Genomic DNA, 11,851 nt, shown 5'->3' on the forward strand with positions numbered 1-11,851 from the left:
CGGACTAGAGCTGAGATGCCTAGCTAGCTACTTCGAACCCGGTCAAGCTACATGCACTCGTCAAGGCAAATTCCGCCCAACTTTGGAGCTCGGCCGAAGCTTTTAGCCTAGTTAAAGTGCCATTCATTTATCAAGGCATATCCCGCCTGGCTTTGAAGCACGTTGAAGAACCTAGCTTGGTTGAAGGCAAAGCCATTGCCTAATCGAGCTCGGCTCTCAGCCCAAGTCAACTAGCTAGCCTAGTTAAAGCGCCATTCAATTGTCTAGGCAAATCCCGCCTGACTTTGAAGCGCGGTGAAGAACCAACCCAGTTGAGGGCAAGGCCATCGCTTAACCGAGCTCGGCCCTCGACCCAAGCCAACTAGCTAGCCTGGTTGCGTGATGCAAGGCAGCGACCCAAACCTTTTGCTCAGTTTATTTGTTCGGCACAAATCCTCCTCTTAGATACGTTTCAAAGAAGGAAGCCGAATCGCTTTCTTTTTCCTCAATGGTGCATCATGTGTAGGAAGGATGGGGAATCTTTGAACCACTTATTCTTACATTGTCTTGTGGCATTGAACCTTTGGCACCGCTTATTTCTTTTGGTTGATGATCATTAGGCGGCTCCGGGGCTGGTGCTCATATGCTTTTAATTGATTTCTGGGTACTTGGAGGCAAAAGAGAGCAAAATGTGTTGTTTTTTCTTTTTTTATTTTTATTTTTATTTTTATTTTTAAGGAGGGGGGGTTCATGTGGTTGGAAAGGAACTTTGAGGATAGAATTGACAATGAGGATTCATTGTGGGAAAAAGTGTCACTAGGTATTGCACCACATCCAATATTTTAGTTCCCGTTCTATGTAGGGTTGCAAACGAGCCGAGCTGAGCCGAACCGAGCTTTCAAATGGTTAGGCTCGGCTCGGTCAAAATGGGACAAGCTCGAGCTCGAGTCGAGCTTCAGAAATTATGTTCGAGCTTGGCTCGTTTAGGCTCGACAACGCAAACAAGCTTGAACGAGCTCGAGCTCGATCTTGATCTCGAACAAGCTCGAAATTCCAATTCCCATCTATAACTAAAGAAATGAAATATGTGCATCCAAAAAAAAATTATGTACAACTAGTAATAAAAAACTGAAATTTGTGCATCCAAAAAAAAATCTATGCATCAACCCCCCCCACAAAAAAAAAAAAATTATATACAACTAGTAATAAAAAAAATATGTGCATTACACAATGCATTAAACAGTGCATCCTTGAACAAAACATAATTGCCAAAAATATAGTGCATCCTTAAATAAAACACATTACACAATGCATCCTTAAACAAAACATAATAACCAAAAACTAAACCATTAATTTTTTAACTTGATTCACTTGAAAACACACCAAAAGTCTTCATTCCTTTAGAACTTCGCAGGAGTCTTCAACCTGTAACAGTAGAATTATTATATATGAATGAATCTTATGATAGTACTTAAGAAATTTAGTTTATTAAAGATGAAACATACCCAAAGATGTCAAACTAAGGAAGCAAAATCTCTTTGAAAGATGACTAGTTAATTTTGGCACTATGAGAAAAATGATCCCTATAAATTCGAATAATAAAATGTAAAAAGTTAATTTTACTTTTATTCCCTGAACGATCACTAGTTAATCTAATTCATCTCTACAGTTTTAATTTTGTCTAAGTAGTCCCTAAAGTTTTTGATTTTTGTCCATGTGGTTCAATTAGAGACGAATGTATAAATCAGTAATCATTAAATCTTAATTTGATGGGTAAAAAGACAATTTTATATAAACGAACACCCATTAAATCATGCAAACGAACACCCATTAAATTGGTTGTGAAGTGTAGTTTGTTCAAAATAATAAGAAAAATGAGCGTTTTGTTATATAATTTAAATTTGCTAATTTTCTAAAATAACTTTTTCTTCCATTAAATTAAAGTTTTACGGTTGTTGATTTGTCTCCAATTAGATCACATGAATCGCAATTAGAAACTTTATGAGTTGAAAAGACGAAATTGATAGTTTAGAGATATAGTAGAAAAAATAAAAATAATTTAATTGATAAGTGAAATTAACCCAAGTATATAATTAGGGTAATGCTAGGGACACCAAATTTTTTACCAAACAAATGACCAAATGTCTCACATGGGTGTGGGGTCCGCAATTTTGTGGACCCCACACCCATGTGAGACATTTAGTCATTTATTTGGTAGAAAATTTGGGACCTCTAGCATTTTCCATATAATTCCAGTCCTTTTCATTTGGATAACATGTGGATAGAATCGTAGAGATAAAAATGTACATAGAATGTGAGGTGAGGTGAGGTGCACCTATTGGCAAATTTTGTTTTTTTTTATTTTATTTTAAATATTTGAAGGGACACTCTTCAAATTATTTGAGGGGTCACTCTTCTGAATAAGCTTAAGTTCATGTTGTTTGTAGGGAAAATGCTGTAAACCAATGTGGGTTTTACATCTATATGAAAAGTTTGATAAATTATTAGTATAACTTTGTTTATAATTTATTTATTTATTTATGTTTTTGTAGAGTTCACATTGGAGTGTTTTATGAGAAAAAATAGATTAATGGTGTGTTTGGTTGGAGGATTTGTGGAGGAATTTGGAAAGGGAAAGGGAAAAGGTGTGTGAAATTATGTGAAATATATACATATTTTATTCACATTTCACCTACCTTTTCCATTTCCTTTTCCAAATTCCTCCTCAAATCCCCCAACCAAACACAGCATAAGCTGAACAAAGTTGATTATTGGACAACTGATGAAGAGATGGTTTTAATTTCTCTTTCTTAATTATTAATTTTTAATTTAGAAGAAGCTGGAGCAAAACTAATTAATTAGAAGAAGCTGCAGCAAAATTATCTTTTTATATTCTTCATATTTCATTTTAAGAATTGCTCGTCTCTATATCAATATCTTTTATATTTTTTCATATTTTATTTTGTGCGTTCTATTTTATGTAATGTATATAATAATGATTTGAACCATTCATCTTGTAAATCTCATAGTGAAGACTATCTGTGCAAAAAAATAACTTCATCAAATATTGATGAAAATAAATAAACAAATTACATTTTGTTTTATAAAATAAACGATTTAAGTTTAAACTCATAGTTTTCATCCATTTTAAAATACAATATGTAATTTGTTCATGTATCTAATAATATAATATCTGATTAAATTAATATTTTATATAAATATTTTTCACCGTAAGATAAATGGTTGGAATTATTATTCTGAGTTGGAAGGAAGATGAAATCCACAAAATAGAAGGGTAGTCTCCTTTTTAATCATATACGTACCCTCAATGGCCCATTTAGGGCACAACGTGGCACAGTCTCTGCCTTCATTTTGTTATACTAGTATTATATTGGAACTGAATTATGGATATTTATAATTTATTAGTACCATTTTTTAGATACATGTAATTATCTAACTGAGATGAGATGAGATGAGATCAGATATGGGATTTTCTCACTCAAAATCATGCACTTTTGATTATTCCTTGAACCAACCAGCTCTTTCATTAATGCATAATTCACATTGCTCAGTGAATCGCAATTGTGGTGTGTCTAGTGTTTAAAAATTTGGGGTGTGAATGAATATTTTAATAGTTTAATTAAAATGTTTGTTAAATAAAAATGTGATGTATACATGAAGAGAAAACAATAATTAAAGAATTATAAAAAAAAAAAAAAAAGTATGGGCACTATCAGGGACGAAATCAGAACTGTGATTTAGGGAGGCAAATATTAATATATTTTCTAAGTTTAATCAAAATATTTATATTAAAATTACAAACTAATTTTATTCATAAAAATGAAAAATATTCAACATTAACAAAATATATTTTTCAATTTGATCATATATCAAAGTAGAACTTGACCATCAGAGGTGATGGTCCGATGGTGAAGGCAACTCATTTTATAGGAATGAGTTAGCTTCGACCCTTGAGGGTGCGAATATGCTGCGAATATGCTGGGTTATCCAGCTGGTACTCTGTGGAGATCTCATACTGTACTCCAATCAATATCGGTCTCTTTTGGAGCGTGTGACTGAGTTCCATTAGTACCTCGGTAGTGGGTCCCTTCTATGAATTTGGTTAAATTAGGCTGACAACCGATTATTCTGAGACCTGAATCCGCAGATGCAATAATGATATTTTTTTCAAGCTCTAAGCAATGAGACCTGAATCCAAAAAAGAAAAATGTTTTCAAGCTCTAAGCAATGAGAGCTCTAATCAGTGGGTGCCACTCATCAATATGATATTTTGATTTGTTTATTATCATTATTATTCACTACCAGTTTATTAAAGTAGCAATGTTAGGTATCATTAAAAATCTTTTATGAAAATAATTATGAAAACTTTGTGACCCTTGAATTATATTTAAAATAAAGCACCACACACTAATTAAGGTAATCCAAGAATCAAAACTCTTTCATGATCACTTTCATGAAAAAAAAATTTCATGATCCCTAACTTTTTCTTTATTAAAGTTGGCTTTAGAGCTCATTGTTTGGAACTCTCTAATGTAAAAATGAATGCTCTGCCTAACTTGCACTACTTGGGGTAACATTAAGCTGTTAACTCAACTCATCTTTTAGCAAAATAAAGTCAATAATATGGTTATTTGAGCAAAACTCCTAAAAGATTTAGACATTTAACGTTAATTTTGATGTGTGCGCTTGGCATATGCTGCAATGCCCACACATTGTCTGTCACCCATGAAATTCTATTTATTAAAAAAAAAAGAAAGGGTAAATTACACTAACATCTTCCTGAAATTTCTATTTAATATAGATGTCTCTCACGTTTAAAAAATTGCATTCTCCTCTCTAAAGTTTGTAATTTCATTATAAATTGATCTCTAGATTGCTAATGTTATACTCTGAAATTTTTTAAATGTCCATTTTGAACTTGTACCTATTTTTTTTTTCTATCATCATGACTATATTCTATAACTTTCTATCATTAAATTCTACATGAACATATTCTTACTGAGTGATAATATACAAATATAAATTTTATATAAAAATTTCAAACACAATGATATACCTTAATGGTGATCTTTCACTTTAAAACGAAACATCCATAAACATGATTTATATTTACAACAAAATCACTATCACAATATTTTTATGATATTTTTTGTATAAATTTTTATATATAAATAGAATTTTTTTTTTTATTTCTACCATCATTTTTCTTTCTTGTCTATTCACCTACATTTATTACAGTATTACAAACACCACCATTCACATTTATTACAGTATTATTGAATTTTTGTATTTTTATATTTTTTTGTATTTGGTGAATTTAAAAAAAAAAATCACAAACTATTATACTTCTTAAGTATATCTAGATTAGATGTATCTAAAAAATAAAAAATAAAAAAATTACTTAAAATATTAAAAAAAAATATAGCAAAAATAAATAAAATAAAATAAAATAAAAATTTTGTTTTCTGTGTGAATTAAACCAAAGAAAATGGTTGTTATTTCTCTTGAAATGGCATAAACAAAATATCAATATTATTTTATTATTTTATATGTGTAAAAGCTAAAGGACAAATATGTCATTTTAATCTAATAGGAGGGTAAGTGTAATTTTTTAAATGTGAAAGGAATTTATATTAAATAGAAACCTCAAGAGGTGTTAGTATAATTTATCCAAATAAATAAATAAATAAAAAAGAAAGAGATAAAAGGGGTTAACCTGGTAAATGAGACTTTCTTTTATCAGATTTCAAGTTTGAGTTTGAGTCTTTTGTTCTCCTATTCTTGATTGTTTAAAACAAATAATAAATAAATAAAGTCTCAGAAAAAACAAAACAAAACAAAAGAAGCTAGGGTTGGTAAGCTAAACTTCAACCATGAATTTGCTCAACCCTATCTATCAAAACCCGCCCCAGCTCATGAACAATATGGAATTTAGGACCAAAACCTCAAATGTGTCATACAATGGAGTAATTTTTGCACTTGCAAAGGATATGAACATGATATATTTTTTTCTTTTTATATAATTGATTTAAATAGTAGGATCTATCTATCATATTTATGTTAGTGTTTAAAAAATAACATAAAACGTAATCGTTTATTATTAATAAAAAATACCACTTCAAGTGATACCCTATAACAGTATGCAATAATTTTTCAGAAAAATGTTTGATGGCCACAATATTCGTGGCTCAAATGACTCGAATTGACCAAAACGACGTCGTTTTGTATTGTGTTGTGTCCAAAACGACGTCGTTTTGGTCAATTCGAGCCATTCGAACCTAAGAAATTCGGACCCTCTATCATTGCTGAATTTTTCATTCACTGACATAATAGTTAAATTCCAATTATTTTAGGGATTATATTTTAGAAAGGAAAATCCGAACATTTTGTTAGGCTTTGGATCCAATTTTAACCTGGACCCGGAAGGACGGCTGGGTTTTCCCCACCCAGATTCAGCTATTCAATTTTAACCCGAAGTCAAGATTTTGTTATCCAAAATCCCCATCAGAGCATTAAATGGGTGCCACATACTCAACACCGCATGAGATCAAAATAGCCATCAGCTATCTATCCTATTCCACCACAAACAAACAATGAAAGAGCAAAACCAGAGTGTTGTGTGAGTTTTGGAGCATTGGCAGCAACTTTTTTTTGGCACAAAAATGGAAGTATCTGCACAGTCTCTTTCCTGTGCCAAGCTGCTTCCAAGCCCTCAAAGGCCAAGCTGTTCTCTATCTCCTCACCTCCACTCTAAACCATGTTCTCATCATTCTATATCTGTCCCCTTTCTGGGCTTTAATAATAACATACCCACAAAGCTACCATGTAGTAGACTCAAAACAAGGCAACAGAGGAACCTAGTTGTCCCCATAAGTGCTTCTGGGGCTGAAACCACTGCAACAGATGATTCAGAAAGATGGCTTCTTGAACCTGTAGGTCAGTCAATACTGCTCTTCTCTGCTTTCTATAATGGGGTCAGGCTATCTGAATTCTTTTTCACCATTCTCCTCTTTTTTGCCATTCTGTTCTATCAGGGCTATATATACTCGATTAAATTAAATAAATTTTTATTTTTATTTTTATTCTATAACTACAGTGAAGTCCCATAATTGCAAAAGCAAAAGGGATTATAGAGACAAGTTGCAGCTACTTCATGATATAACCAATTCATTCTCTAATCATTATCAGCTGAACCAAAATAAGTGGTCTACATCTATGTGGCACAATGTTAATTGCCTTATAAAGTGGAACTAAAGGGTCATACCACATGATGCATATCATATTCTAGGTCTAAATTGGTGTTGATTATGATCCATTGTGGTGGTGGTGGTGGTGGTGGAGCCAACAAATTGTGAAATCAAAGTTGGTCATGTACCATGTTATTTTGGTTATGTCTAAGGTGGACTTTAATTATGCCCAAATTGGTGTTAGTTACTTACAACCCAATGTGTTATTATGTGTATGTATGGTAGAATTCCCCCAAAATTAAATTAGGAATTGCTTGTAATTTAACTGCTTCATTTTTGGCCATTCCTATTCACCACTGTATTCTGAACTGATATTGCTTCTTGGAATTCCATTCCTTAAAACTTCTTGGGACCTTTTTTATTTTTGTTTTTTGGGTTTTTTGTTTATTTTCTTGTTCTTCATTCTCTGCCATGTTGCTTTCAGTTGAATTTGTGGTTTGAAATTGTAATCTGAAATTATTTCTGTTTATTTTCTGGATGAACTCCCTGGCTTGGCTTCACTATACCCATCAAAATTAGTTTTTGCACACTGCCAATATGCTAAATATTTGACCTATTTAGTGCAAATTTTGTTTGTAATATGTCCTTATATAATCGTAATTGGAAGCTCTATCTTTTAATTCAGTCTCAAAATCGGATGACATTTATACCACATACTCATGCTGGTCTATTTCTCAATATAAAGATTTCTTCTTTGATTGGAAGACTATAAAATTTATTTGTTTGGACCTTTCGTTTGTCAAATTCCAAAATTTACTGCTTCTTCTGTTCAGGAGCTTTCTAAAGATCATTTGGTTAGTGTTTGAACTAATCAAGCTTGCTATATCTCATTTTACTTGTACCTCTTTATTGCCCTTCAATTTTGTACCTTATATGCAACACATGACAATGCATGATGTATATACAAATTGGTAACTATATAGGTGACGGTGACTCCAGACACCTAGGTTATAAGGTTTCAATGCCCAATGCATTCGAAATAACTTCAGTAAGTACTTCAATTGTCATCTTTGTGGTTATTTAGTTAATACTATGCACAAAATGTTAACCATATATTTTTGGTGATTCTTCAGAAGATAGTCACCATTGGGCGTGCTCCTGAGAAAGCAGATATGGTAATACCTGTTGCAACAGGTACTCAAAAACTTGAATTGTTGATTAGTCATTGCTTATCCCCGTGCAGCTCAATGGTATAAATAAAATGTAAACAATAAAAAATAAAAATGGGCTTTGAAACATCTATACATGACTTGAATGTGCTTACTAAATCATCCACTCATAGAGGGACTTTACTTACCATAATTAACTATATTTAGTATAACGATCTTCTATGCATATAAGAATAAGGATGAGTCTAAGAATACAGAAACCAAAATGTATATGGATGAGCATGATATTTTAGATGTGAATCCCACCAACAAATTTTGCAGGGTCTTATCCATTTATTCATATATATTTTGTGTCTGATTTTGTGGAAGTTTTTGTGTTGATTGCAGAACTAATGTGTATAATCAATTAACCATTAGTTGAGTAAACTGATGAGGAATTGGAGAGAAACTTCGACTAGATTCAAATTAATTCGTGTGACTAAATGGAACGGCTGTGTTTCCCTTGTGTATTCATTTGGTTTTCTTTCCAATCGTAAACAGTGTCAGGTCTGCACGCTCGCATTCAGAAGAAGGATGGGAGTCTTTTTGTGACAGATTTGGATAGCACCAATGGTACATTCATTGGTGAAAAACGGCTTAGACCCGGTGTTGCTGCTACAGCACCATCTGGAAGTTATATTACATTTGGTACTCTTTCTTTATCTTGATCTTATCCATTTAGTTTACTTTTCTACTTTTGGGTTTAGCGTAAGTTGGAATGCTATACCCACAAGTTGGTAGCAAATTGATGGTGAAAAAAACAAAAGCACACTTATTAGAATCGGAAACCACACTACTTTCCAATTCATTGCAATTCAATTTTGTTTCTGCTTGCATAATGCATGAAACGATGTCATTTTCGCCTCTCTATCAAGAAATAAAAAAGGAGATCAACTAGTTATATTCACAATTCAATGCAAATTAGTAATCATTATTCTAGCAAAACAATTCACCATTTCATCCACAATTTGATAACAATGGTTCCAACACCAAAGGTCTATGCAAGTCTTGAGTTGTAACATTGATTTTTAGGAAAAAAAAAAAAACTTCAATGCAATGATGATACCACATCACCAGTATCACCATCCAATAATGTCTCACAATTTACCCTCCTATGCATATGTGGTAAGGTAGTTTTATCTGAAAAGTAGGCGTTCATCCTTGCGATGTAGGGTTTATTATTTGTTGACGATACCACGTTATCGGTATCACTGTTACATTGAATGTTTACTCGATTTTAAGGTCTTATACACATACACATACATTTGTATATACATAAATTTCAATTATAATCATCTTAATTTTGTTTAAATGATTTTTCTTTGTTGGAAGGGGATATCCATCTAGCAATGTTTCGCGTTTCAAAGCTAAAGAATGTGGAAGCTTCTGGAAAATCAGAAGGCTGTGAAAGTAAACCAGAGAGTGAAGAAGACCCAAGTGACAATTCAGAGACCACTGGTTAAAATTTAGGGAAAATTATTGTAAAATCCCATTTGGGAGAGTTTTGAACTGAGTAGTCTTCCGTATTTTTTAATACCCTTGGAAGTCCTCTTTTTTTGGTAATGATATAAGGAATATCCCATTTGTGTGTTTTGGGATTGATTTTGTGACGCTTTTACCCTTCATTGTAGTGTGTAACGTTTTGACAAGGGAGTGGTAAATCCCGTTGATTGCATTGTTCTGTTGTCTACCTTTGGAAAGGACGTGCGTGGGTGGTGTCTTTGTTTGTATATTTGAATTCTGGGGTGGCGGTGCTGAAGGTAATAACGTTCAGTGGAGTGTTGATTGTGGTTGACAGGCTGGGAAGTTGTGAAGAAAGGGAGTAGTGTTTTTGGTTTCCTTGCTACTACATTTTTCTGAAATGTGCTTTGTTTTTGTGTTTGGATTTTGTTTGATTTGTGTGGGGGAATGGGTAATGTTGCATTGTGGTGTGGCAATGGTAGATGCACGGCATTATGTGACAGGGTCACGTGATAGGTCACGGTTCGCATAAGTGGTTACGAGCGCACATTGTATGATGCATATTTGTTGTATGGTTACATTTTTTCCCACATCACATAGGGGTGTCATGTAGATGTAGCATACTCAACGCGGACTCATGTATGGTTTTTTTTCTTGAATTTAATCACATGTTTGTTTTATTTCATTGTAGGGATGGGGGACAACACTATGTTATTGTGTTCTTACAGTGCTAATAATGTCGCTGTCATGGTGGATGGTGTGCATTCACGTTCGCGCCGTTCATTACATTTCAAATTTAAACATTAGGATGCTTCGTCCTTAGTTTCGCATAAACAGTTGTCTCGTTTCGATACATGAGTTGGAGGCACTTTACCCCAATTTGCAATTGTGTAGATATGAAAACACATTTGAATGCTTTGTTTGTGGTATAATTTAAATGTTCAGCATGACTTGGGAAAACAGCCTAACAAACACTTTTCGGCTTGCGTTCTGATTAACAATTCGCATCGACATGACATGTTTCAATAAGCAAAGCCACCACCCCATAAGACATCCATTCCCATTCCCATAGGAGGAACTTTTCAGAATTGTTTAACACACTTGGCGCACAAATTTTCACACCAATCCCATTTTGAAATACTTCTCCCTTACCCTACATCAACTTCAAACATGGTTTACATATATTTTAGAACATTATCCAAACGTCTCATGGGGCAGGTAGACTACAGTACGCTTTTTTTTTCAAATGGTCAGGGTATACAATAGAATACACAACAATCATAAATTACCATTACTAATTAACCGCAATGGGCAGAAACGGAAATTAGCACATAATGGGACTTCCAAGAGTATTAAATAAAAATTGGGACTGATTAATTCACAAGTCATTCATTTGGGATTTTTAGGTCAATCACCCTAAAATTTAAGGGTTGCTTCATTAATTAGACTTTATCTTCAGATCTTAACTGATAAATTTATTAGTATAAAATTATTCATAAAAATAAGAGAAATTAATAAATTTATCGCTTGTTAAATTTATCAATAAGATTTAATGGGTAATAAAAGTCCTAACAATAGGACTTACTGGTAATTTACCCTAAAATTTAGTACATATTTTTGTAGAACATTCCGTTAATATTTGAATTCTTTGAATTCCAAGTCTATGAGGAAATTTATTATTTGATATTTCTTTTTCTTTTTCTTTTTTTTGATAAAGCCTCTTGTATCTTCTCAGAATTTTCATAATAAATATTATTTCAATATATATATTTAAAAAAAAAAAACAAAAAAAACTGCTGTTGAGATTTTGCTTTAAACCTCATTAAAAGTTGGGCCGGGCTAGACCAATTTTCGGAATTAGAACTTGATCACTTTTGTACACTTTTAAAGGTTTTTTCCACTCTTTATTATAATGAGTTGTTGATTTTTTATTTTTATTTTTTCTTCTCCCTTCTGTGAGCTCTTTCATGTACTAGCTAAATACTTAGAGAAAAT

The 11,851-nt window shown here is 32.7% G+C and overlaps 1 protein-coding gene across 3 annotated transcripts; it reads left to right on the plus strand.

The window, feature by feature from the left end:
• The first annotated feature begins 6,476 nt into the window (after positions 1 to 6,476).
• On the plus strand, positions 6,477 to 10,830 carry LOC114270946 (zeaxanthin epoxidase, chloroplastic). 3 transcript variants are annotated; one of them, XM_028212567.2, is made up of 5 exons: positions 6,477 to 6,936; positions 8,171 to 8,235; positions 8,321 to 8,381; positions 8,897 to 9,043; positions 9,728 to 10,070. In XM_028212567.2, exons 1-5 carry the CDS (start codon positions 6,663 to 6,665, stop codon positions 9,856 to 9,858), a joined length of 678 nt encoding a protein of 225 aa, XP_028068368.2. In that variant the 5' UTR covers positions 6,477 to 6,662; the 3' UTR covers positions 9,859 to 10,070. The 3 variants fall into 3 exon arrangements, with proteins under 3 accessions (XP_028068368.2, XP_028068369.2, XP_028068370.2); XM_028212568.2 differs by lacking the exon at positions 9,728 to 10,070 and adding an exon at positions 10,548 to 10,830 and having other exon boundaries at positions 6,519 to 6,936; XM_028212569.2 differs by lacking the exons at positions 8,171 to 8,235; positions 8,321 to 8,381 and having other exon boundaries at positions 6,549 to 6,936.
• The last annotated feature ends 1,021 nt before the right edge of the window (positions 10,831 to 11,851 follow it).

This window comes from Camellia sinensis, chromosome 5 (genome assembly GCF_055761805.1).
Source record: "Camellia sinensis isolate YWXY chromosome 5, ASM5576180v1, whole genome shotgun sequence".
Classification (NCBI taxonomy): domain Eukaryota; kingdom Viridiplantae; phylum Streptophyta; class Magnoliopsida; order Ericales; family Theaceae; genus Camellia; species Camellia sinensis.